The following is a 26,611-nucleotide window of genomic DNA, read 5'->3' on the forward strand; positions in this document are numbered from 1 at the left end:
AAGCAAGTGTGTGTCCTGCCTCAATTTAAATGAAGATACACCTGTTAACCAAAGTAAAACCATGTGGAACTTCTTATGTTAGCTCCTATGAAGAAATACTACTTCCTAAAGAAGAAAACAAGGAGTGAATAGTGGAAAGGACCTAATCACGTGCAGTAATATTGGACTAGATAAGTAACTATCATCAGGAACAGATCTCCTAGCAATAAAACTAGTGTGATTTCTAAGCTGCGGTCAAGTTGGGGCTTGATTTGGTAATGCTTCAGGAGATGCAAGACTAGTGTGCAATTGGTTGCCCAAATCAGCAGTAACATGCGTAGAAGAGTACGCACATCACTCAGAATGACAGTTGTGCATTGCAGCCCAATTTGTTCTTCAGTTCAGAATTCCCTAAAAAGGTGGGTGGGTTATTTGGCTTTCTTTTTCTTTTTTCTTTCCTTTTTTTTTTGGGGGGAGGGGAGTGGGGGGGTGGACAACTGCTTTCCTGCAAGTGTCGTCTTTATAAGCAGGCGTTTTTTACTCCAGCCTTAAAATGGCCAGGACACTTACTAAATGCCCTTTTTTTGTATTTAAGTACATTGAAGGACAATATTGAAGGACAGAGCAAGTAGTTTTTGCTTGTCATGCCAGCTCCTAAATAAGACTTTACAGTCTTTTTTTTTGTACAGTGCAAATGATTAGCTGGAGGTATCACCAGAGCTGAATTCAGCTACATGCACAAGTCCTGAGTATCCCTATTTGTCCTTGACTTTTATCGTTGAGCATCAAAYGACAGCCCATGATTGCATGTTCTAATGAAAACAGTCAATCTTAGAGCAAAACTATATGACAAAAAAGGGGAAAAAAAGACTGCTTAGGAAGGAGGAGATTAGGATCAGTTGAACACTACTGTGTGTTGTAAAGAATGACTGCTACTGCAATTTCTGTTCATTGTTAATGTACAGTCGTCTTCACTGATCTACACTTGAACTTGCAGCTTACACGCACACATCCATGTATGTAGCCACCTTTATTTTTCTCAGATTGCCATGCTCCAGGTATAAAAGGGAAGAAATTTATTTTAAGCACCAATACTGAGATTATAGTATTTAATCTACCAGACAAGTTTGCCYGAGGTTTTCTATACTTTCCTACTATGGATTCATCTTCGTATAGCAAAAATAACTTTAATCTAATTTTTAGATTGACAGTTACTCTAGCGAAAATCCCTTGTAAGGATAAGCTTATCCTGTGTCTTACGTTTGGTTATTGGCTAAAAAATAGTTTTGGCAAGATGTACTGCTGAAGCATATACAAAATGAACTACGTCATATCCAAAGACTCGGCACTACAGAGTGATTATTTGAATACTGGGAAGTTTTATATTCAAGTAATGAAATATGAATGCTAGCTCGTTATTTCAGAGGCTGTCTTGTACCGTGTTTCGGTTCAATGTCATATAAAGGAATGAGATTTTGACAAGATGCACCACTTTGCCGCGGTTTGAGACCCCGCCGGAGCACCAGGGCCGGGTTGAGCGCCCTGTGCACGACGGACTCCAGCCACTCCCCATCACTCCTCGCTGCTGCTGCACTTTCAGAACGGGGGCCCACGCCGGACCCTTTAAATAAGCTCTGCTTTKCCCCGCCTATTTTCGAGTAGCCAATCACACGTCGTCTTCCTTGACGGAAGGGCGGAAGGAAGGATGGATATTGCTGAACAGTACTTCTGCCCTTAGCAGGGCAACTATTCGCAAGGCTCTTCCGGCGAGGCGTTCGCGCAGGCGCATTGGCGTACGGAGTCGKCTTGGGTTTCCGGGTCGGTGGGAGAAGGCTGCCGCTGTCGTCGCGTCAGAGCTCTGCCGCCATGAACCGCTTCTTCGGCAAAGCAAAGCCCAAGGCGCCTCCGCCGAGCCTCACCGACTGTATTGGGACGGTGAGTCCCCTCCCGTTGGGGCGAGGCGCGTAGCCGCCCGCCCAGCCGGCTGCCACGGCCCTCCCGGCCCCCGCGGAGCGCCTGAGCGGGGCGAGGGGAGGGAGCGGGAGAGCGGCGGGGGCTGCCTGGCCCCGGGTGCGCCGCTCTGGGTCGGGCCCGGCCGGGCACCCCGAGAGTGCGGGCGGTGCCCACGGCTGTCGGTGTAAAGGTGCGTGCCTAGTTTCCTGGGTGGGTTAGTAGACACGGAAGCGCGTACCTGCGCGCGGAGGTGTGCAGGCGTACAGCCGTGCCGTGCCGTGGCTATAGCTGAACGTACATCTCTACCTCCTCTTCTTTGCCGTCCTGCTTGCTCTGGCTAGTTCCTGCCGTGCCGGGTTGTGGGAAAGCAGGGATGGCAGTGAGGGACCCAGCCCTCCTTTCCAGTGCACAACGGGGCGGAGAGGAGGCATCGTGTGGCGGATAGAGAAGGGTGACAATTGCTGTCTCTCTGCTGCACAGCGACTTCTTGTAGAGTCAGTGGTGAAGATCTGGGCAGAAGGGCAGCTAAACCAGCCCAAGTAAGCAATGCTGAGGAGATATGTGGCAGAACTCTTCGCAGCTGTTTGAAGGTTGGCCTGTCTGGAGGAAAGGAGGGGTGGGGGGAAAAGGATCTAGAAAAGTTTTGAGGAGGTTAATCTAGTCATTTCATGACTCTCTTCTGGCTTTTAAACCTGCAGAGAAAAATGTAGTGTGTTTTTACAGATTAAGTGGTGAAAAAGGAGTACAGTGATCTTGAATACGTGTCTGATTTCTTGACAAACTGATAATGCTTGTAGTATAAACCAAAGTGTTCTAGTCCAAGGCTGTTTCAGTGCTGTCCTCGGAACCTGCCAATGAGAAGTTCCTTTAGAAGGTTACCAGTTTCCTCCYAGAAGTTTTACTCTTTCTCCCAGTGATGACCTTCTTAAATGACACTCTAAGTACCTAATAATTTTTTAGCAGTAACTACACAAACCCATGCACACCAGTCTGTGGTTAATGTTTTTTGTAGAGTGTTACTTTATTAGCTGAGAATCCATGCTGCTTTTTAATAGTGCTAAAACGTAGCTCCAAGTACGTTTAGTTTGTTTGAACCATAAGTTCAAGCTGTTCAGTTTGAGCCAAAACTGTTTAGTTTCCATAAGTTAGAAGTATGCTCAAAAATTAAGATGAGCTTTCTCATTGTTACCAACGAATGCTTTGGTGRATAGCCAAAACTCTGAAATTCATTTGAGGTACTCTTGATTACATTTAAATTTTCCCTTTTGGCAATGTAAGCTGAAGACCAGCAAATCTTTTCTTTTCCTCACAACAACAGAAGTATTAATTTACTAGATTTTTCTTTTTCAAGACTGATCTTGCCACTCCCAAGATAATGTACACTTTCAATTGTTGAGGCAAATCAGAGTAAGACCAGCCAGATTTAGATATGCCAGCAGCATTGCTTCCATAAGGAGCTTGTTCAGTCCCCATGGATTTTGGGTGTACATAAAAGTGTAATTTAAACAGCTGCTTTTTACTGACAATACAGGCTTTTCTCTTTTTTCTTTCCTTTTTTCTTTTTCTTTTTTTCTTTTTTTTTTTTTTTTAAGTCAAAGCTATGATCTACTGGCTGTGCAGTTTCATTTTTTTCTAGTTATTTGTAATTACATTCTCTGAAAGTGTTGCTGTACAAGACATATCATGTTAACTGCAAAGCAGAGTTCCAGATTCGTTCTACAAATGTGATTTTTTTTTGCAACCTATAATGAGTTATGCGTTTTAAGATATGAAATCAAGAGTCTATGAAATCAAGAATATCGTGAAAATTAAAAAGAAAGTGTGTGTGTGTATTTATTTTATAAATAAATTTATAAATACTGGAATAAGCTGCTGGTTTGATTAATAGGGATTTGGAATATGGCTTTACTTTCCTGCATTTAGGTTGAGCTCTGTAGCACAAAAAAGGGGCTCCTATGTGTTTTGTTTGTGAATAATAGAAAGCAYCTCCTTGAGGTGCTTAAAGCATAATACAGATTTCCTTAGCATAAGTTAGATCAATTCTTGAAGCTCCCCACCCCCCGATGTATGTGTAGCTCTAAGTAATGTGCGCATTTAAACATCAAGTTTCTGGACTTGGAAGCTGAAACACCAGCACATCTTACCTAATTTTGCAGTAGCAGATGTACTGTATATTCATGACGCTCAGATTGATTTTAAAAGTTCAGATTATGTGTTTATGAAATCCTTATGTAGGTTATAAGCATTACARACAAAGAGACTGAGGCAGATCTTCCTAGATCTAGGTGTATAGTTGTAGACTCTTGTCTAAATAACTGGTTTTCCCCTGTGAAGGAGGCTGGCTTTAAAGATGCATTTAGCTGGTGAAGACCTTGAAGAATTGCTAGACTTGGAACGTACAAGACTTTAAAAATCATAAATAGCTTATTTTCTTCTTATTAGTGAAATGTTTAGCATAATGAAAAGCTTAATGCAAATTTTTTCAATGCCAACTGTGACTGAGCACTTTAATCTCTAGTGTAGAGAGAATTCATGTCAAATACTCCGCTCAGAATGCCTCTGGCAAAAGCATATTGCTGTCAGAACAGCAGTTTAAAAGGAGCATAAAGACACAAAAATTAAAAAGAGGATAATTCTATATGTTTAGATACACTGATAGCAAGTCAAATTCCAAATTTACACTAGTTTGTCTTGCACTAAAATTGGAATGTAATTATATTCTTATATTCTAATCCCTAGATTCTTTGAATGAAAAGCTAAAAAGATAATTTTGATGTTTTCAAAGGAATGTTGCACAATTGTCAGTGTATCATAAGATGGCCTGGGGGCCATGTTTTGTTTTGTTTTGTTTTTTTTTTTCTTTTTTTGCATATGTGTTTAGAATAATCTATATCTATATTTGGTAATGTAATTATCTTTTATCCCCCTATGGAGTGGGCTTAAAATATATTACTGTAATGGTGGCCACGTGATACATTTTGGGCTGGGTCAGGGTTGACCACTGGAGGAGTGTTCTACTGTGTTATTTCAGCTGCTATGGGGATGTTGAGCAATAAGGAATTCAGATTAYTTGCCATGCCCAACTGCTCCAACTGCTGTGTCCTGGTTTCCTTTGCAGGAAGTGATAGAGAAGTGCAGCTGTGACAYATAATTAGGTGCCTTTGGGAAGTAATTGAAACAGTGCTTAAGTGTGGTCTTGTAAATGTAGCTAGTAATCCAGGAGTCAAAGCATAAGTATTAATCTGAAGTTTTAATATTGAATATTTATTTAATATTGAAGTTTAATTCCCTGCCCACCAAAAGTAAGCTTCTAGTCTTGCTGGCACATCCCTGTCCATTTTTCATTGCCCCCTCATCTGCCAACATGGCACGCCTAAGTTGTTCTCTATGCATTTTGGCCTAGTCCCTGGCATTGTACATGGTCAGAAGTTCCTGAACAGRGCTGTGGCCTGAGTTGGGTATGCAATGGAGCATCCCAAAGCAGAGAGTCTTGTTACATACAGAACTTAACTGCAGCCTCAGAGTGTTCCTTGTGCTTCTTGTAGAAGATGTTTCACTTGATTCTGGTTTTGAATGTTTTTACAAACTTTAAACTGTTTTCTAAAACTGCTGAATGGAAAAAATMTTCAGAGACATTCAAAATAAGGCTGTTGTTTTATTGTCCAATGAATAGCATCTCAATGTTTTTTTTTCTCTCTTTTTTTTTCTTTTTTCCTGTCTTGTATCAAAGGTGGATAGCAGAGCTGAGTCAATTGACAAGAAAATCGCTAGACTTGATGCAGAGCTAGTGAAATATAAGGATCAAATGAAGAAGATGAGAGAGGGGCCTGCAAAGGTAAGAAACTTCTGTGGGGTTTATGCATGAGAGGATGTGGACTCAATTTTTGTCATTTAATGGGTTGATACTGTAGCCARTTCTTCAGGTTAAAATTGTGCCTAACATCACTGAAATTATATAAGATCCTACAGGTTTATTTTTAATCTGAAGTCTCTATCAAATGTGCATCTTAACATAGTTGGATTTTCATTGGGGTTTTTTGTTTCATCTAAAGTGTAATGTGATTTCCCCAAATCAGAAATAACTTGCTTACTTCCCTTCCTCCTTCTGTTTTCAGTCTAGTATAGAAGCTGTTTAGTTCACCTGCCAGAAGCAAAGGTCTGCACTGTTCAGAAGTGAAGTAGGAAAACACAGTTTTGCAAGGGGACAAACATCAATTACAATGTTGCTGAAGTATTTTGCAGGATTATTTTGTGCTGACCATTAAAATGTGTTGATGAAAGATGATTCTGATTGATCAAATTTGACTTCGTATTCTGCTTGTCAAAAAAGAATTTAAGAGCTAGAATACCATACGTTATGTTGAAATAGTATAAGCCAGAGTAAAGTGCAGTTCTTTTCCTCATATTGTTATGCTTATCTCTTTCAGAATACAGTAAAGCAGAAAGCTTTGAGAGTGTTAAAGCAGAAGCGAATGTAAGTTTAAACCTTTCTTGGTTCTGAGTTAATCAAAAGCTGTTTTCTTTAAGGAAAGAGGCACGCTTTCCACTTATCTTTTCAGTAYGTTACTTCTCAGCATTCTTGCAATAAAATAGCTGAACTAGCATGGTCAGTCTTTCAGAAACAGCTGTGTACAGATTTTGTGTCATCATATCTGTGCCATATTTGTATGTGAGTATATAAATTTGGATTGGGAAAAGCTCACTTAAAAATGCTTATGTGTACTTGACTCCTGAACTTGCTTTATTAGAAGAGTAAAGCCTAATTTTAGATCATTATTTGGTTATTATAAATAATGTACTTTACGATCTTGCCCTGGTTCATAGGAAGTTTACCAGCACCCTTTATGACTGTCTATCACATGTAGCACATGTAATCATATCTATTTAGAAGAAGAGCAGATAGGATATGCTACATGGTCTTGTAATAATAGCTTAATATACAGTCTCCAAAAGTGACCAGCAACAAATACAAAGGAAAGAATGTCAGAACGTGGCACACATTCAGGGTGCTTCACCAGAATATTTTGTAATCTCTGAACTGAAATCTGTTAGGTGCTATCTGAGCTGAAGCTGATGTCTACTGGTATTTCATGTCCCTCAGAGGAGTTTTTYCTATACAGAATTGTTCAATTGCTTTTTAAATATCTGTAAACTTCTATCATCCAGAGTATCCTATGGCAAGGAACATAGTAGTTTAATTAGATGTTATGAGGAGAACTACTTTCTTTTGTTTTTGACTCTGCCACCTGCTAATCTCATTTGATGCTTCCTCAGTGCCTGTATTGGAAGAGTGAGTAGTTGTTTCCCCATTTACGTTTGCTTGGCTCCTCATAAGAGGCCATAATCATATCTCTCAGTCATCTCTTCTAGCTTGTTGAACCTTATCTTAGTGTGCTTAATCATTGCTTGTCCTGAAGCTGCTCTGTGTTTGGATTATCCTTGTCATCCTTCTCTGAAGCTTTTCCAGTTCTGCTACATTCTTTTTGAGATAAAGCACATAGAATTTCACATAGCATTCAAAATGTTGGTGTACTTTGCCAGTAGCATGATRTTCTTTTTTTCCTTTCCTGATTACTCAAAATACTCATTTTGCCTGTTGTACTGTTGAACATTAATGTGACCTTTTCATAGAACTGTGCTTATAACTCCCAAGTTCTCATTTCTAGAGAGGAATGGTCAAAGTAATGGCCAGCTTAGAGCCCCTCATACTCAGAGGATTAGAATTGTTTATCCCTATGTACATTGATTTGTTCTGGTTTTTGTTTTGATCAGCCATTTTTATGTGTAGTCACTGGATCTGGCAAGGCCCTTATGAAGTTTTCAGTCAGTTCTTAGCTTTGCAGATGTTATTTAGGGAACTGTCTTGTCAGGTACTAGTCAGCCTTGATCCAGATCATTTATGTCAGCTGAAAAGCATGGGGCCTGAGGGTCACTGAATATTGGTGCCTTGCCCTTCTCTGTAAAAGTAGTTAYATTTATTGGCCTTTTCTTATCTTTTGTTCCTCCTTGTGAGGACCTTYCCTCTTATACAATGCACACTTAGTTTCTTGAAGAACTCTGTTTCTTTGAGTGGCCTTGTCAGACAACATTTGGATATATATAAATAGGCTATGTTAGCTGAATCGCCTTCATCCATATACTTGCTGCCTCCCTCAAAGAACTCTAGAAGAACAGAGAAATTATCCTTTACAAAAGCTCTGTGACTCCGAAAAGATCAAGTTTAAGCTAATTTTGTTCTATATTCTAATTTGACGGGTACTGATGTYGTCTTGCTGTATCCAGATCTCCCCTGAAAAATTGTTGCATTAGCAACCTTCCATATCAGTCCCTGGGGATTAACTAAAAAGTTATATGCCAGTGAATAGTTAATTTCTTTCATTCTGAATTRCCTCAAAATTATCAAATGAATGATGTTTAGAGCCAACTGTATGTTACTGTTTGTATTTGGTCCATGCCATCTTCTGTTTACGCTTGATTTTGTCAGATGCCCTATAGCCTATCATAAAGGGAGACTTCCAGTACGTAGACATTACAAGTGCTTCCATAGTGAACAAGGATTGGGGGGGGGGGTGTAGTTTTTCTGGTATACCATCATTTTTGCTTCCTTATGTATTCTGAGTGTCCGTAGACCCTACAGACTCTCTTGCATCTGCTTCAGATGTTTGAAGAATGATTTATTGCTTGTTTTAATGCTTTATGCAACCTGTTCCTCACTGTTTTTTTAACCTAACGTATTTTATGTTCTTTTGGTCTTTATTAGACACAACTTTGGCTCTGTGAAGAATGATTTCTTGTGTGTATTTTTTTATAATTTTTTATTTTTGAAGTCTTTATTATCATTTTGGTTAGCCATAACAGTTTCCATTCTCCATTTTGACCTTTCCCTCCCACCCCATGCTAAATTGCAGGGCAAAGCCCCTTTTTTGGATAACATATGTCCCTTCTAGTCTGCTTACAGCACTAGTAGGCAACAATATACTTTTCCAGTTTGTAGTTATTAAAATATCAGCTTATACAAGCAGTCTTACCATCCGTTAAAGTAGAATTTTAATTCAAAAGTAATTTTGGCAAATACTGGGTTTAACTATATAGAAGTATATAATGGACTGTGAAACAAGATTKAAATAACTTGTTTTCTGTTCATGAAGTTATTTATTTGAGTATTGTTGTTGTTTGTAATAAATTAGAAATTTTAATTTTGTTCCCGTCTTCACAGTACTGTTTTTTGTTGTTTTGCTTTTTTTTTTTTTAATTAAAGAGTATTTTTGTAGCATGTGTAGTGATGTTTTTAAACCGTAATTTTCATTGTTTTTAACAGGTATGAACAACAGCGGGATAATCTATCACAGCAGTCTTTTAATATGGAACAAGCTAATTACACTATTCAGGCACTCAAGGATACAAAGACAACGGTACCTGAATATTAATCTCACGTTTTTTAATTTGTGTATGCTACGTTAGATAAAAACACATTGTTTCATTCTATTCTAGGTTGATGCAATGAAACTGGGAGTGAAAGAAATGAAGAAAGCTTATAAGCAAGTCAAAATTGATCAAATTGAGGTGAGCTGCTGCTTTGTAATAATTGAAAATATTGAAAGAGTGTACTGAAATAGTGATGGGAGTGGTGGACTAAGTAACTAAACCACAAGCTAATTGCTTTGTTTTGGTTTCTGTTTTGTTTGGTGTTCATTCTTTCCTAATTTCTCTGGTATTACATAGTCAGCCGTTTCCTTTACTGCATTTAGTGTTATTTCCATATTGGGCTAATCTTTAATATTCATCTGTTCTTCCTTTCTTCTGTACTTCTATGCAAATATTAGTGACTACTTTGTTCTATACAGTCTTTATCCTCTTCCTTTTTTTTYCCCATGTTGCTACTTCTTTGCCCCCCTGTGTTCATATTCATGGCAGCTACTGAAAATAAATATTTTCAAGAAGCCTGCAAGGCCTCATGGTGTCCTCAGAAAATGCATTTTAAAAACATAAGATCTTGAAATGTAACTTCAAGCATGCGCACTTAAATGTTCCTCAAATGTCAGTGTTGGCATTTCTTGTGTTATTTTTAAAACTGTTTGTATTGTAAATCCTTAGACAAGGATGATTTTCTTATTTGAATCTAAGTACAGTGCTAATAGGTATGCTACARTATCTTCTACTCTTTTGTTCTGGCACATTCCGGCTCCAGCAGGTAGATTGGCTCTCCAGATTTCATACTTTCCTATTTTTCCAAGAAAATAGTAGGCTCCAAATTATTTTTATAGGCTTTTGAATTTGCCCTGAAGAGTACAAAAATTATCGGGGTTTTGAAAAGACATTGTTGTGAAGTTCCTCCTCTACCTGATACATCGTTTATATTACATTTGTAATAGTATTTCAGGCCATGCTGTAATACTGAATACGTATGTAGAAGTTTGTATTAATGCTACCTCAGAAAAAGGATTTATATATTAAAACATTTGTGAGTTTCTTGTATGCTGGAAGTACTCAACTGGTTGTGGTTAAACTGATAAATTTAGCTAAAACTATTGGATGCAGACATGTTGAAATTTTTCGTTGTTCCAGGACATACAAGATCAGTTAGAGGATATGATGGAAGAAGCCAATGAAGTTCAGGAAGCACTGAGCCGTAGCTATGGAACACCAGAGATTGATGAAGATGACTTGGAAGCAGGTTAGGAAGGTGGAGGAGAAAGTACAGTGATGTTTTAATTTCATTAGCCAAATACTCAAAAGCATTAAAAACATGTTTTAATTACTCTTTTAAATATAAACCTGCATTTCTTACAACAAACTTAACTTTTATTTCCTGCGCTTCTTTCAAGTGCCATAACAAAAGTATGAGGCAAATGTGAAGGAGATACTAATGGAGTTCCACAGAGAAGGAAAAAATGTTCTGTGTGTCTGTGTGTGCACATGTTCCTGAATGATACCTAAATAAGAAAGTAAGAAAGGAGCAAAGTGATTCATTATGAACCATGTTTTTCTATAAGAGATGCTTTCTTCTCAAAAAAGAAATGCCTTGCTTAATTTTTGAACCTACATAATAATTCTATTATTCTATTTCAGAACTGGATGCACTAGGGGATGAAATTTTAGCTGATGAAGACAATTCCTACTTAGATGAAGCTGCATCTGCTCCAGCAATCCCAGAAGGCACTCCTACTGATACAAAAAACAAAGTGAGACTTTTCTTTAAAAGCAAAATGTATTTTTTTTCTGAATTAATTGTATTTATGTGGGTTGCCTGCTCTTTGGAATCCTCAGTATGTTAAACAAAAATTGTGCTTGATATGTTTTCTGTCTTTTGGGTGATCTACTTATGTGGGATGCTCGCTGATGAATTAGCCTTCTAAAGCATAAGCTACCTTCATGATAACTGGGTATTTTCCAAAGATTTGTATGTGACAGAATACAGTGTACTTAGTTTTAAAGAGCTAAGATGGCATTTTCTAACTATTGTCTTGGTAGACTTCATAGTCTTAAAGTTTTTCATATTTTTGATTTTCAGGGTGGTAATACAGCTTAGTAGTGAGAAAGAATACCAACTGCTTTTATTTTGRTTAATTTGATACACAATGATAATTACAGATATATCACTAAAAGAAAATTGTGAGGAAAAATTTGCAAAATTTGGAAAATGTTCCGATTGGAGCATTTATTAATTTGTTTCTCTTTTCTTCTTATAGGATGGTGTCTTGGTGGATGAATTTGGGTTGCCCAAGATCCCTGCTACATAAATGTTTAAAAAGCACAGTGGATATAGTGAACTACATTTTACAAATCAAGAATTTTTTTAATTCTGGAAAACTTATCCTTCCAGTGTAACCTTAATATCACTACATCCTAGTATGCAATATGAATGGCTGATGGTGTTTTCTTTCTTTGAAGAAAGTTGTTCTACTACTGACTTTTCTATTAATGAAAAATTTGTCACAGAATCCTTCAGTGGAAGCAGTCAGTCTAATAGGTTTTGGTTTCCTGTGTCTCATGGACAAGTAATACATGAGGAGTAAAGGTGGCTGTTTATAGCTGAGCTCTGTTTTGACTTTTGTATTATGGTTCTCTTTCTTGAAACTAAGACTGTATGTTGCTGCTTACTCTCTGTAAAATAGCTTCCTTACTTCTATGCTTATTTGATAAAGAATTAGATGCATTTTAAAACTACTTCAGTCTTGAGACTTTTGTGCTATTGTATTGTAACCTTCCTGATAGCTGTAACAAATGGTAGGATTATCATTAACCCTATGTATTCCATTGTGACATAAAATCATTTAGATAGCTGATTCTTGTGTGATGTTTTTGGTAATGATCTTAATCCGCCACTTGTTCTCACTGTTGTCACCAGCTGCTTGAGGACAGGCTTATTCAGAGGTGGAGCCTGGTTCCAATCCTAAAAATATCATATATACTTCCTTTGCAGTATCACACTTAAACTGTACTGTTGCTTTGGCCACGTTTCTCCTCCTGTCAGGAGTTACTCTGCTCAGCAATAGAAGTCATAAGGAGAGGAGGGGGGAAAAAAAGTATCTCGCAAAAAGATGATCAAACTACTGTCTTCCTTCTCTTGAACTCACTGGCCACAAATACAAGACTGCTGCCAAGCCTCAACTCCAGTGCTGAAGATCAGTTGTCAAGCCTGGAAATCATTCTTAATTAAAAGGAAAAACGCTTTGTGACGATGCACTTAGTGTACAAATGTTTGTATAGGAACAGCTTTATTTAACACTAATAAAGATATTTTTTTTCCAAAGTGGTCTTTAGAACGTATCCCTCTAGCTGCTATTACACAGAGCAAACATAAGCATGTCTAATTAAACTGAAAGTGTATTTGACCATAACCTGATGTTTTTGTGACAGGTGTTTATCCTGCTGAAGAATTCTTCTTGTCGGTTTTGTTGGTAAATAACACGTTATACTCGAGCAGGAAGCACTGTGCTAGCGGCTGGGAAGCTGCCCAAGGAATTGAGTGTTACCTGAGACGGCTTACAGGATGCTTTGGCAAAAGGGAAAGTGTATGTGGGCGGGGAGCTGAAGAAAGCCCCTCCCTGAAAGCTAAGCAGCTGTGGCACACGGCTGCTTTCTTTCTAGTGTTTAAAAACCTGCTTCTCCGTCCTTCCCCCATTTCCCCCTTGCTTTCCCCGGAAGCGGAGCAGAGCCGGGGCACAGCGTCCTCCGCACCGCCCCGGCGCACAGCGACATCACTCCGGCTCGTGATGCCACCTAGGGGCGGGGACGGCGCGGGGCAGCCCGCGGCCGGGAAGTGACGCGTTTCTGGCGCGCTCCCGGAAGCGCCGCGAGACGGTTTCCTGCTGGCGGGACTGAGATGGCGGCGCGCGGAGCCCCGGTTACCGTTACCGTCACYTACAGTAAGAGCCGCCACAGGGAAGAGCGGCCGCGGCCCGCAGCGCCCCAGGGGGCGGGTCCTGGCGGCGGGGCGGGCGGGGGAGGGTCTCGGCCCAGCCCTGCCGCGGCTCCCCGGGGAGCGGTGGGGGCAGCAGCTTTCCCTCCTGTGGCAGCAATCCTCCTTCACGTGARATGCACCGCGGGGCTGGAGGCAGTGCTGCGTACGAAGAGCAGATGCTGTCTTTTGGGCTTCCTGCTTATTTGTTGAAGAAGCTTGAAAATGTCTGGTTAGCGAGATGGGAAATTGCAGCAGCAAAAGATAATTTCTTGGTTAGGACAGCTGGGTGCCGACCTGATGAAATGAGTTACTCAACGGCCTTTGGAGACAACTGAGCTTTTCCCTAAAGAAGAGAAACCAGAGGGGGGGGRAAGTGGATGGGAGATACACACTAAAATCTTCAAATACATGTGAAAAATTAATGCAGAGAGTTAAGAATAGCCTTGACTCTACAGTTCCTAAAAGCAGGGTAAGCAATATATGCTTAAATTATAACAAAGTGGGTTTAGGTTAGACGTGAGGAAGAACACTGAAGATAGTAAAGTACTAAAAATCATTCATCAGCAAATTTTGTTTTTAAAACTTACGACTATTTTATGTATTTTTTTTAATAATTGAACAGTGTACTCCCTGCTCCCATCTCTTTTGCACTCTTTTGGTGATGTTCTTTCTACATGGAGATCTTACTGCTTATTTCTGTGTGCTTATTCTTATTTTCAAACTGGTATTTGTTATGTTTCTTTATCACCTGGTAGCTTAGTTTATTTAAGAGTCTTTGCTGAGGGACCCTGTGGAGTAATGTATTTGGAGCTTCATGATCTACGTGCTTGTTGATACCTTCAGAGAACTCGTTTTCGGCTGAGAGATTTTCGTTTGCACAGATCGTATCAACTTTCCTTCAAAATGCTATGTCTATAATTCCAACATCTTGCTTCCAGTTATTTTCTTGTTTGTAATTACTTTGTCATTCATGGCAGGTAGAACGTATCCTTCATCTTGGACTTCAGCTATCTGGTTTACACCTGTTGCTGTTAGATCTTTGTAGAAACGATTTTGTTAAAACTCTATTTCCATCATTTCTTACTTTTACACRCATAATGAAGGCTTAAGAAAGAGAATGATAGTAGACCCACATGTATCACTGTACAATCTACAAGTCATTGAGCTGACCTGATTTTTCTAAATGTATTTAGAGTTTTCCAAAAGAATTGAGAAATTTGCATTAGCTGAGATCTTAAATCACTGTTGTCGCTTACAGAAAAAGAGTGGTAAGCTGTAATGCCAGTTCTAACTTACGAGGTGTTTTTTTGTGATTTCACTCAGCAGTGAATTGACAGTATAACTTGTGCTATAGTCATCCTGCAGTGTTATTCATAATTTGCAGGTTTTTCTTGGAGATAGATATTCTATTAAGATGTGTTGAAGGGAGAAACCATCTTTAGACTGTGAGAGTTCTTTCAGGTGGCGCATTAGAGGGAAGGCTGGGAAGACATTGATCGCTTCTCATGCGTAAGGAGTAGGGAGCAAAGGAAGTGATAAACCATCTCTGATTTCCCAAGACTCGTGTGATTAGAAGTTCCTGTAAGTAGCAAATAAAGCAGATCATGAAAGTCTGGGCTTCCATTCTTCAGCTTGTGAGATGACTGTATTAGCTGCATTCTTTAATATTCCCCCCCCCCCCCCCCCGCTCCCTCAGGAGCATTATGGCCAGTAGTTTTCTCCTTATCTGCCTCTTTAGGTTCTTAAAAGATAAAAATACATACATATTTTCAGCTGAGATGAGTAAGATGAAGGAATTCTAAGATAAAGAATTGTAATAGCACCCTGTGATTTAAAAGTCTGTACATGAGTATCAGTGATTTGAGAACTTTCTGTGTTCATGGAAATAAGTATTAGRAACTGATTCCACCTAAAATTTTCTAGGTAACAATAGAYACTACTGTTGTTCTGTTTTTGTTAGGTAATGAAAAACACAGTATTGAGGTCGGTTCTCATCAGGAAGATGGTGAACCTACACTACAAGACATGGCTCTACTTATTGAACAAGTCACTGGTGTTCCAGTTCCTTTTCAGAAGCTGATATACAAAGGTAACTTACAAATCTGTTCATGTTTCTTATAGATAGTACCTTTCCTCTTACTTTCAGGTGTCCACCTGAAACGTTTTTAAAAAGACGTTCTTAATACTTTAATTTTTAGGACTTGGAAAGAACAGTTGAAAGTATCACTTACTGTTATTAGTAATATTTTGACTTTTTTTTTTTCCTCTCTCATTCCATTTAGGGAAATCTCTAAAAGAAATGGAACAACCATTATCAGCACTTGGTGTTAAAAATGGTTGCAAAGTCATGTTGATTGGGAAAAGGGTAAGCGTTGCCTTCACAATTTTTTTTTCTTACATTATCCTAATTTCTATTAGTGGCTCAACTCCTGAACATGAATATAAGTTTCAGCGTAAAACTCACCTTGTGTACACACCCACAAAGCTGTGTTCAGTCTCATGTTGTACTGCAAATAACTCTGCAGTTTTCTGAAATTAAATTACTGACAAACTTCTGTCACTTGTCAGCAATGTGTGACTCGTGAAGCTCCTGTGTGCTGATACCCTTTTCTGTCCATCTTATAATTCTAGTTGAAAAACAACAACAACAAAAACCTGTAGCTGCTGTCTCTGCTGGGTTACTTCTAGTGAAATGACCTGTGACTAGCTCTGTCAAGTTGAGGACAAAGTAGTATCTCCTCCTCTACTTGCAAGATAATAAAGCTAATAACAGAATTTGCACTTTTCCTTTTCTCTTCAAATTAATCTCAGTTAACATGTTTGTATACATTGCTACTATATTTGTTATTAAGCTTTAGAAGTAGCTTGTTTAGTAGGTACTAAAGTATGGAAAGAATAACCACAGTGTAATATTTAATTCAGGAAAAGCCTTCACTTCTGTATCACACTGTTGCTGCACTTTAGCTACATRGTGACTTTATTTGTTCCACAGTTGTGAATTTTATGCTTTTGAATACACAGAATAGTCCAGAGGAAGAAGCTGAATTAAAGAAGTTAAAAGATTTGGAGAAGTCAGTGGAGCAAATAGCTAACAAATTAGAGGAAGTTAATAAAGAGTTCACAAGTATCCAGAAGGTATGTCAGCTCTGTATAGTTTTAAATTCTTGCAAGACTATTTTTAGATACATATTTTAAAAAATACTGCTTGAAGGTTTTATACAGTGAGTAATATGCTGTCCCTTTTAGCTTTCCAAAGGACTGTAGAATTCTTACTAAACTTCAAATGCTATTTATGAGTTTTCAAAATAAGGAGATATATGTATTGCACTGTTTAGAAAAAGGTAAATATTGTTGCATATTGAACAAATGATATTCTTTAGATCTAGAAAAACATGAACTGTTCTCTCAAAATTCAAAGGCAGATGGCTGTTCCTTTGAGTTTTGTTTAATATTTTAAGAAAACCTAGTAGATCTTACAGATAGTATTTCAAGCATTGATGGAATACAAATTGAGATTGGAGTTTTTATTGCACGTGAAATTACAGAATAGTAAAAAGTATTTTCTAGTGTAGTGGATTGACAAATTTTTCTAAGCTGCATAGTCTTCAGGGTGTGGAATAGTGTTGTCTTGTCTTCCCTCCTTTTCTTCCTCAGGGTTTTTTAGCAAAGGATCTCCAGGCAGAAGCTCTGAAAAAGCTGGACAAGAGGATAAAAGGAACTGCAGAGCAGTTCATGAAGATCCTGGAACAGATAGATTCCATTGTAAGTAAATAATCACAGAAAGGCATTATATCCCCAAATAAGTTTGCTTTTAAGAATAAATCTTTAATATAATTTATTTGATATTTTAAAACACTAACAAGTATATTTCATTTTTTAAAGTTAGTTAATTAGTTTGCTCATTTTTTTTCTTTAATATCCAGCTCTTGCCCCTGTGTTTCTCCAAAAGGCTACTAAATGGTGACATTAATGCCTGTGTATGCATCCCCATTCTACAGAAGAGCTTCATATTGGGCAACAGCCTGTTAAGACTGCATGAAATGGGTATCCTTTACTCAAGTTTTACCCTTTTGGTTTGTCTTGACAAAACCTGTTAGATTATATTTTATGGTAACAGTAAAGGTCTTGAGGAGACGTTGACTCAGAAAAAGCAGAAGCACTTTTTCTATATTGCTTAAGAACAAGGAAGTCCTGAAGAATCTTCTAGTCAGTCCTATGTGGATTGACAGAACTTTTATTCAAGTGTGCATACTGAGGACTGGATTCTTTATTTGAAATGTACTGGGGTTTATCCAAGCACTTCACAGTCATTAATGGATCATAACCTTACAGCATCCTTATTAGAGTATAGTATGTATCTCCCTRTATAATGTGAGAACTGAGAGCTGCATGAGAATATGGGACTTGCCCTAGATTGTGGCAACTAGGGTATTTTGTTACTCAGTTTCTATGTCTATTGAGTCATTCTCTTTCATTTTGTAGTCTAATTCTGTTGCATATCATGATCATAAATTCCTGTTCTGAAGGAGTACCATGCTGCTTTGCTGTGGTAGTAGTGTCTCTGCGTTTACTCCTTTCCACAGTGACCCTTATGGGTTTATTTCAGCATGTTTTATTACAAAGGTCTATGTTCTGTGAAACAAATGGATTTTAACTGATGAGTACTTTGAAAAAGTTGAGCGGCTGACTATGTTATAGAGTAATAATTTGCATCGGCCCTCACCAGGTATTGTACATTATGGGTTGCTGGGATTGGCGGGGAGTTTGTTAACTTATTTCCTCCTTTCATGCTGTGCAGTTTTAATGGTAAGTTAGCCTTTGCTGTTTGCTGCCAGGAGTTTAGCTTATGCTTATTATATCTGACAGTTCTAAGTATATTTTAATTTTTCTTGCATGTTATAGTTAAAAGAAAAAAGTAGTTTAGTATTTTGAAGTCTTCAGCTTTCAGTAGTCTTCATCACTTCTTGAATGCTATCAGACATAGACTTAATACAACTGATGCCTTGTTTGAAGTGGCAGATTTTCTGTGTGTTACCATGAAAATAGCAATGAGGTGACAATGGCTCATTTGGATGGGATCAAAGCTTATTTCTGATCCCATTGGTTTCYGGTATCATGGCCTACTTAGATAAAAGGCAGTATTTGTATGCTAACATACAGTTCTGAAACCTAGCAAGCAACCTTGAAAGCCCCTCTTCATTGCTTCCTTGTTAGTCCTTATTAACCCAAGTTTTCTTTTGATTCTGGTATTGCTTGCATGATTTAAATAGAAAGTTTGCTATTACCTATCCCCTTATCCAAAATGCTCTAGATAGTATTGGACATGGGCTTCCAGGCTTAATAAAAGATTTTAGGAGGCTTATAAGCTGGTGACTTCTTGTTTCGATGAAATAATGGACTTCAGATGCCTCAGCTTTCTCTTGTGGAAATGGAGCAGTCAGGACTAAAACTAATCATGATTAATATCTTTTAATATTGGCGATAGTTATTTTTGACTTCATTGTAGAAGAGCCTAGAAGCTGACATTGATTAGGATCATGTTTTTAAGGGTGGGATGAAAATTAGGGCTTCTCGTAGCAGTGGATGAAAGGTACGTTTTGGAACCAGCCTCCATATTGATTTGTCTTAATATTCTAGTATAACACTGTTAGGCCCCAACTTTGTGAAGGTGTTACTTAAACATACTGCAGTTGTGGAACATACAGATGTAGTAACACAAAACAGTAATGAAGTATGTTTGAGGATAATGAACAAGTGCTATTGAAGTAAGGAATTGTGTGAAAAAATGGTAAATAAAAATRTAAAGTAGAAGAGTGTAAAGCTTCTAGAAAGCAATTTTCCTGTGTATCTGAAATGTTTTACATATTTCTTAATATTCCTTGCCTTACCCAAGTAAAAAACAAGTCCTAAAAAAATAGTAGTTTAAGAGCCATATAGTATTGGGGTGGGAGAGGAGAGATACAGTGGTGTCACTGCCAAAAGAGCAGAAACAAAGACTTGAAGGGATGTCTCCGAGTAGAGTACCTGCAACTTGAACATTTTAACATTACATGTTTCGTTAAAAATAGCTACTGTTTCTACAGGAGAGAGGGGAGAGTGGGGATCTTTTCAGCATCTAAAAAATTTTTGAATGTTRTCTAGTCTTTGCACAGGCTGCAAATCATTTAATTTTCTTCAGGAGGAATACAGAGTCAGTTTTGCTCAGCAGTTGAGGATTTATCTGTATACATCATTGGAAATTCATTTATTTTAGCAATTAAAATACTTGGTTCAGGAATAAAAGTCAACACATACCACTTACTGCAAATCTCAGTATATAGAACACAGAAAATGCCTGACTTGATTAGCTGACACAAATTTTTAGACAAATTACTGAAACAAAGGAAAGGAAGGAAAACCTAGTYCTGAGATAAAATTTAAACCCACAGGCCTGATACTATGCACTTCTTGTCAGCCTACTCTAATTTACTTGAAGCATGTTACTGATTTTGTACCTGAGAGATTACTTTGTTCTCATGATGATTCCTTATTAAATTCTTGAAATAAAGTCACTGGCTTTTTTGTTTACATACGTTAACTGCAAAATCCCCTGTCAAAGTGGCCGTATCAGGTAAACTAATGTTTAATTAACATTTCAAGGRTTAAAGAAGGAATTATTCTGCAAATAGTGTTATTGTGCTGTTAACAAACACTTCACAAGCTTCTATGAAGTTTTACCATTTACAGTTGGAGTGATGTGAGTTTACTTCTGAATCTTTGATTTTATTTGGATAATTAAACGTTTGATAGGCATTTCGTATTTTTAATTCTTAAATTTCTTGATATGGATCAGAAGTGTAAAATAAAAGGGGAATATTTTTATAAAGCACAAGAAGCATGAAAGTGCCATCACTCCTCAGTGAGAGTAGAGCACCTAGTTACCACTTCAGAAAACCCATTGACAAGTGCAGGCATTTAAAAAGCTACTTTTAAAGAAGCTGCTTGAATGACTAGTTAGGTGAGAAAATTTTGGTATCAACATAATGTGCTTACCTAATTTACCAATTTATTTAATAATAGGTGATGAAGGAATGGCAATTGGTAAAAATAATGCACCAAAACACTGTACATTACAGTGTTTTTAAAACCCTAATATAATGTAAAAAACAAAAAAGCTTCTGCCTAAATGGACAGTGGTGTCAGCAAAAATCCGTATAAGAGCATTAACATTGGTGCTGTGTGCAACAGAGTGATTTTTTTAATCAATTTGATATCAGAAATCTAAAAGGTTTCTAGCTATTGCTACTGTTGACTGCTAGTGTGGGAGACAGAGTATCCACATGGTAAGACCCCTCAAAATATGTGGTTAAGCAGCTCTGAATTTGAGGTATGAGGAGGAGCTAGCCAGTGGTAGTAGGGGGAGTCGGGCTGTTTCTGAAGGGGAGAAAAGAAAAATGATAACCTGTTTTGGAGAGGGAAAAAAAAAATCCTATGCCCAGGAGTTCTACAGAAGTTGCTGGACTAAAGCCTGCACAGCAGTCAGTGCTCAAAAGTTTAAGCGCATATATGCAAAGCACTGTGAAACTTGGAACAGGGTTTTGTCATGGAGAAAGAAGAAAGCAAGAGACCTGCTGTATGAATCAGAATATGCTATGCAGTGGAAAGTTGTCTACTAACCCAAGCTATTGATCTGTGAGAAATGCACCAAAACATAAATTTAGCAAGAGCTTTGCAGAAGCACTGCCTAGATTAAATAATTTTTTAAAAATATATAAATTAAATTTGATTTTAATTAAATATTGAAATGTTATTGTGACTTAAGGTTTATTGCCAGCTTCACCTGTTAAATCCTGAATAGTTGGACAACGTATTCCTGGAGAGGAGACGTAAGCTGACTAAGGTAAAATAGAGAGACTGTGAGATTTAATTTGATGTTAAGATCTGTAAGCTTTACTAATTTGATTGCAAAATACCTTTTAATCATTTTAAGCAGTATGGTAAGTTAGTACATTTAGGGCTTCCGGTTCTATGTCTTTGCCTAGGGCTTTACAAGATGTGATTTTAAAAACTGCTATGAGGGTAGGCAGACAAACATAGAATTTTGCATGCACAGATGCATTTTAAAAAGAGTTTTGAAAAATGTCCAAATAGAAATGGATTTCACGGTTTTCCTTCAGTTACCAGTATTTGTTTCTTAAATGGATATTGAGTGGTAGCCCATCTGGGTTTCCCTATCTGCTATTAATAGTTAACTTAGATCCATTTAGAAGATTGCTTGTTTAACATGCTATTGCAGTTTGGTAGGAATACTTGAATAGGCCAAAATCTCTCAGAAGGTGCAATCTGAGATAAAAAGCTCTGGACAAAGAGAGATAACGAGAAGGCATGGACAATGTAACTGAGCTAGCATATTATTTCATTTTTTAAAATCTGATTATTAATAAATTGAGTCATGAAGAGCTTCAAGGCATAGAAGAATTTCCGTGACAYGGTGAGATCTTAATGTTCTGGTGAGAATCAATTGTTAATATTTAGGCCTAACTGATCTTTGTTTTTCCAGGTTATTACACACTGTGGGGTCAAATACTAGGCATCAAATACTTTTTTCATGTCAGATGCTTGTTGTTGTTGTTGTTGTTTTTTTTTTTTCATTTTTCAAAAATGAATATTGTACAAAACCAAGGGAAAAATAGGAGTGTTTCTTCTTGTGGTTACAGGGTCCTGTGTCATAAACAAGATCCATTCAAGTACCTCATACACCTTTATAATATTTTTTTTCTCTTTTTTTTTTCTGTGACAGCTGTAAGTATTCCAAAGGCCTTCATTTTTATTTGTGAGCTAAAACTAGTGTTTGAAGAYGACTAACTTCAGCTTTAAATTAACATTTCAGTTGTTCTGTAATGTCTTTGGAACATCCAATTTTCTGGAAAAATGCATATAATAAAATCTTATCACAACCTTGTGCTTATTGGGAAGAGACATGCAGGTTTAGCATGCTGCAGTGAGCAAGACCTTATTGCAGTACACAGTGCTAGAAAATACACTTTTAAAAGAGCAATGTACATCCAAAAATGAACATTTTTTTTAAAAAAAGTTGTGCTTTGAGAAACAGACGTGGGCCACTATTAAAGCTTTTGTTTATTTAAACAGTTGTTGAAAATATGTAATGGCTTTTGAATCTATCCTGTGATGTAAATCCAAAGAGAATGAAGCCACACTACATAAATGAAGAAAGTAACCAATGTAAATCAGGCTGCTGTGGGAGAGTTTAGACATTGTGAATAACGAATTCCTGTAATTAACCTGATAACTTATTTTCTAAAGGTGCTTTTCCTCCCCTTACAAAATAGAAGAGGAGATGGAAAGGAAACTGTTTCTTGGGAAAAAATGAAAAATATTTGTGGTAGTAAGAGGAGGAAAAATCATAACTTTTAATTTTTTTAGACATTTCTGTCCCTGTTTGCAAGAATAGAATTGCACCAGTTTGTATTTGGGAGGATGTCTCTGTTAACCTGCAGGTTGATCTACCTGTCTTGTGCCTTTTGATACTGCTATTAATTTTTCAGCCTGGAAAAAATATGTCTAGTTTCTGGTGCTGTTTCGGAAGGTGCAGTCTGACATAAAAGCTCTCTGCAAGGGAGATGACTTTTTTGATCTCAAAGGAAGTGTTAAAAAAAAAATTATATGAGTCTTATCAGCTTAATAATATTACTGTTTGGGAAAACTCCAAATGGTGCTGGAACAACAGAAATGGAAGTTGAAACTACAGGAACAGAAGTTTCCTTCTCATCCGTCTTCCAGAAACAAACCAACAAAATAAAAAAAAAATCTGACCTTGGGACTAGGCTAGCTTAGTAGTAGTAGTAGTTATTCCCATTTTAAACTTTCATACAGTCCTAGGAGATGAGCAACGTTCAGTGTTCCTCCTGCCAGTGAGGGTAGAAGAAGAATGATGGGGATTTTAAACCAGGGCTTATGGGGAAGTAAATGAAAAAATAAGTTGCAGCTTAATCCATGTGGTCGTTTCCTCCTCACTCCTGATGCAGAGTATGTTCAGAGCCTGGCTGTTAYTATTTCATTATCTGGTACCACCCACAATGTCCTAATCACTACACAAATACCAGAGCAGTGTGATCTCTGCTCCAGAACTGCCCAAGGTCTCTTTAAGCCCATAGTTTCACTTCTCACAATGACTGGGGTTTTTTTGGTGTGCAGTCTTGTGTATTTTTAACACCTATATTACGTGCAAGACATATTTAAGACTCTGTATGGTTAGCTGGACTTTAAAAGAAAAGATTTTTTTTTTTAATTCTTATAAATGATTTTTGTATCTGAATTTTCCAGTGGAACTTGCATTTTAGGAGAAATGAAACAGAGGGAAAGATAGGGTAACCTCTGGTCTTCATATAGGTTTAAAAGGAAAAAAAATGTACCAGTGAGAAACTCCAAGATGTGATGGTGTGACCTTTTTTATGTTTCCAGCGGTGAGCATAGTGTTTCTGAGAACGTTTGTGTTTAAAAAAAAAAAAAAAAATACAAAAACACCCTCCCCCATCCAATATGTCAATTTAAATTCTCTCCAAAAGAACAAAGCTTGTAAAATTTGCTAAGATGATATGTATTAAATTATACATATATATTGGGTGGAAGGAGTAGGGAAATTGATACAATTTGACTTTAATTAAGAACCTTCATGTACAGAGCCTTCCATGAATAGATTCACAGGGAAGATCAGACATACAGTTTAAACAGACTAGCAATGCCTGCATCAGCTGACTATTTATTGATGATATAGTCTAATGATGATGAAAGATTGAGTTAATGTGTTTGTAAGAAATTACCACATCTTCATTAGTCTCAGAAACCTGAAGCTGATGCTTAGCAGAGGAGTTAACATGCTGCAGTGGACAAAGTGTATATGGTCTATTGCTGTGTGTTAGCTGAAGCCTCATGGTAAACTTGCTAGCTCAGTTGTTTGCAATCATCATGTTATATCCCTGGATTTTTTGAAATGATTACTTTTTCTTTTGAATTCTTTCATGTGTAATCATCCTTACTGAGCAGGCATGCCATTTCCAGGTTGCCTGTTAAGAGGATTCAGCTCTTTGATGCATTCACTTTTCTCTGTGTGTTTAATATATTAGTTTCAAGATTAAGCTGCATCAACTTGTTCACTTATTTTACTGCAGAATCTGCCAGAGAATTTCAGTGATTGCAAACTGAAAAAGAAGGGATTGGTGAAAAGGGTTCAGGTGAGTTTTTCTCATTTATGTTGGGTACGTGTAAACTAACCGTTTGTGAAAATGAGAGCTATGTTTAGAGCTTAGATTTTTGCAGTATTCGTTGTTACAATATTATTTCTTATGACCTCTTTTTGAGTAGTATTTAATACTTTTATAAAGGAACATAAAAATAGATTTTCGTAGTTCATACTGTTTTCAAATAATATTTGTAATTTAAATTAGTGGTTGGCCTTATGGCTATCTGACAATGGAAGCAATTCTGATTACTTATAAAGGATCACAAACATTCTTTCTTTCCCGTATCTGTGTGAACTGGAGTAATGAGTGAGGTTTTGGCAGCCAGCTGGCTCCTACTGGAGGCTGGGAAACACCTTAGTAGAGCTGTTCTTTGGAAAATTTAGTATCTATTGCAACATACCAACTTTCTATAGACATTAAGCCTCTAAAGTAAAAGCAAAAGGGGTTGGGTGAAGACAGATGATCCAAAACTGCAGGATGGTTAAAAACCACTGGCCTGGCACAACAAAGTACTGGTTTAGAGGGGAGGGAGCAAAAGTTTCTTAGCGCTATTTCAATTTAAATAGCGTTAAAAATACTGCTTGACTGTTAAKTCTATTGCAGACATAGCAAAACTGAGTGTAAGACATATATGTAGATAGAAACTACAGTTAGTACYTTGGACTTGGCCTAAGAGAATATATTGGTGGAGATAGGAAACGTAAAGTGTTAAGGCGTGCTGTGATCAGGTAACCAGCAGCCACTGGCTTTTAACTACTGTGTGTGAGTTAGTACAATTGTAAGAATTTGTGGGCATGTTTTAAGAAATGCTTAAGATACTGTGGACTGTTCTCTTTGGAAAGGAGCTTTCCACCATTGAGGCGCATTGGTTACTTGTAAAGATTAGGGTTCCTGTTGCCTTGCGGTCTTGAGAAGTACAAACAAGGAGTTCTTGGCTTAACAAAGGCTTGTTTTGATTTGACTGAAAAGAATTTTTCAGTCCTGTSTTAGGCTACAGAAGTATGTATTGTAGGAAGAAGTTCTAAAGTTATATTCAAAACTAAAGCCCTAACTTACTGGTGATTGTGGATTTTGGATTAAGTTGAAGTGGTTTAGTAGCAGGACTGGTGAGGATGGACAGCCACATTGTTGTCATGTTTCTGTTGGATTCTAGGTAAATAAAACAGTTAATAAAGCCATTATCAAAACCGATCTGGGAGGTAGTTGTTGAATTGCTTTCTTTGCATGGTGGAAACTTTATTTTCTGTTCTTAAGAAGCAGTCTACCATTGCTGTAATTGCATCGCTGATAACGTTTGTTTGTTATTTTCAGGCTTTTCTTGCCCAGTGTGATACAATCGAAGGAAATATCGGTCAAGAAATGGATAAGCTGCAATCAAAGAATTTGGCACTGGTGGAATGAGACACTGCTCTACTTAATTAGGAAACATAATTGCTCTATGAGCAAGAAGAGAAGTTTGCTCTTTGTTTTAGAGCACATATTCAATGTATTCAGCTTTTTTTTTTCTTTTCTTTTTTTTTCTTTTCTTTTTTAAAGCCCAGTCTATTAGACTGGTACTAGTTAATCATTACTTGCTGGTTGTCATGGTTGCCACTTGGTTAGATCTATTATTCTGAAAAGAAAACAATTCTTCCTTTAAATTGCAGAAACAATATTTGTGGTGAATTGTCATATATCTTATGAATGAGTGTTTAGTTAACTGAATAACAAAGTTTGCAGTGATGGGCAATTTTGTCTGTTATGTCTTGGAATTTATTGACAGCTCAAATCAAAGAAGATCTATAATCCTAAAAATGCCAGAAGTCTCAATTGTAGAACTTCAGCTTGATTGAAAAAAGATTACTGATGTAACATCTGGGGAAATATAACATTCTTGTAGACAGTCCAGAGCAATAAGAAGACCACACATTTGTATCTACTTAATGTTTGTATGCATTGATAAATATAAGAAAGCTTGACTATAAGGGAGTTGTACCTATTTTAGCCTTAAATTGTCATAATAAATGGAATGTACTGTAATACATACATAATTTTG

General features: G+C 37.4%; 2 protein-coding genes across 6 annotated transcripts; both read left to right on the plus strand.

Moving 5' to 3' along the window:
• Positions 1–1,761: 1,761 nt before the first annotated feature.
• CHMP5 (charged multivesicular body protein 5) lies at positions 1,762–12,685 on the plus strand. Its single transcript, XM_085318683.1, has 8 exons — positions 1,762–1,914; positions 5,663–5,767; positions 6,360–6,406; positions 9,251–9,344; positions 9,424–9,495; positions 10,498–10,606; positions 11,002–11,114; positions 11,622–12,685. The coding sequence occupies exons 1-8, from the start codon at positions 1,846–1,848 to the stop codon at positions 11,670–11,672; spliced, it is 660 nt and encodes a 219-aa protein (XP_085174809.1). The 5' UTR covers positions 1,762–1,845; the 3' UTR covers positions 11,673–12,685.
• A 537-nt stretch (positions 12,686–13,222) lies between these two features.
• Positions 13,223–26,606, plus strand: BAG1 (BAG cochaperone 1). 5 transcript variants are annotated; one of them, XR_014897522.1, is made up of 9 exons: positions 13,223–13,301; positions 15,297–15,425; positions 15,619–15,701; positions 16,358–16,471; positions 16,991–17,098; positions 17,260–17,380; positions 21,150–21,215; positions 24,505–24,567; positions 25,888–25,906. XR_014897522.1 is itself a non-coding variant. In XM_085318669.1 (8 exons), the coding sequence occupies exons 1-7, from the start codon at positions 13,259–13,261 to the stop codon at positions 21,167–21,169; spliced, it is 618 nt and encodes a 205-aa protein (XP_085174795.1). In that variant the 5' UTR covers positions 13,223–13,258; the 3' UTR covers positions 21,170–21,215; positions 22,116–24,498. The 5 variants fall into 5 exon arrangements, 3 of the variants coding, with proteins under 3 accessions (XP_085174795.1, XP_085174794.1, XP_085174796.1); XR_014897523.1 differs by lacking the exon at positions 17,260–17,380 and having other exon boundaries at positions 21,138–21,215; XM_085318669.1 differs by lacking the exons at positions 24,505–24,567; positions 25,888–25,906 and adding an exon at positions 22,116–24,498.
• The last annotated feature ends 5 nt before the right edge of the window (positions 26,607–26,611 follow it).

This window comes from Rhea americana, unplaced genomic scaffold (genome assembly GCF_003343005.1).
Source record: "Rhea americana isolate MKP2758 unplaced genomic scaffold, rheAme1 scaffold_55, whole genome shotgun sequence".
Classification (NCBI taxonomy): Eukaryota; Metazoa; Chordata; class Aves; order Rheiformes; family Rheidae; genus Rhea; species Rhea americana.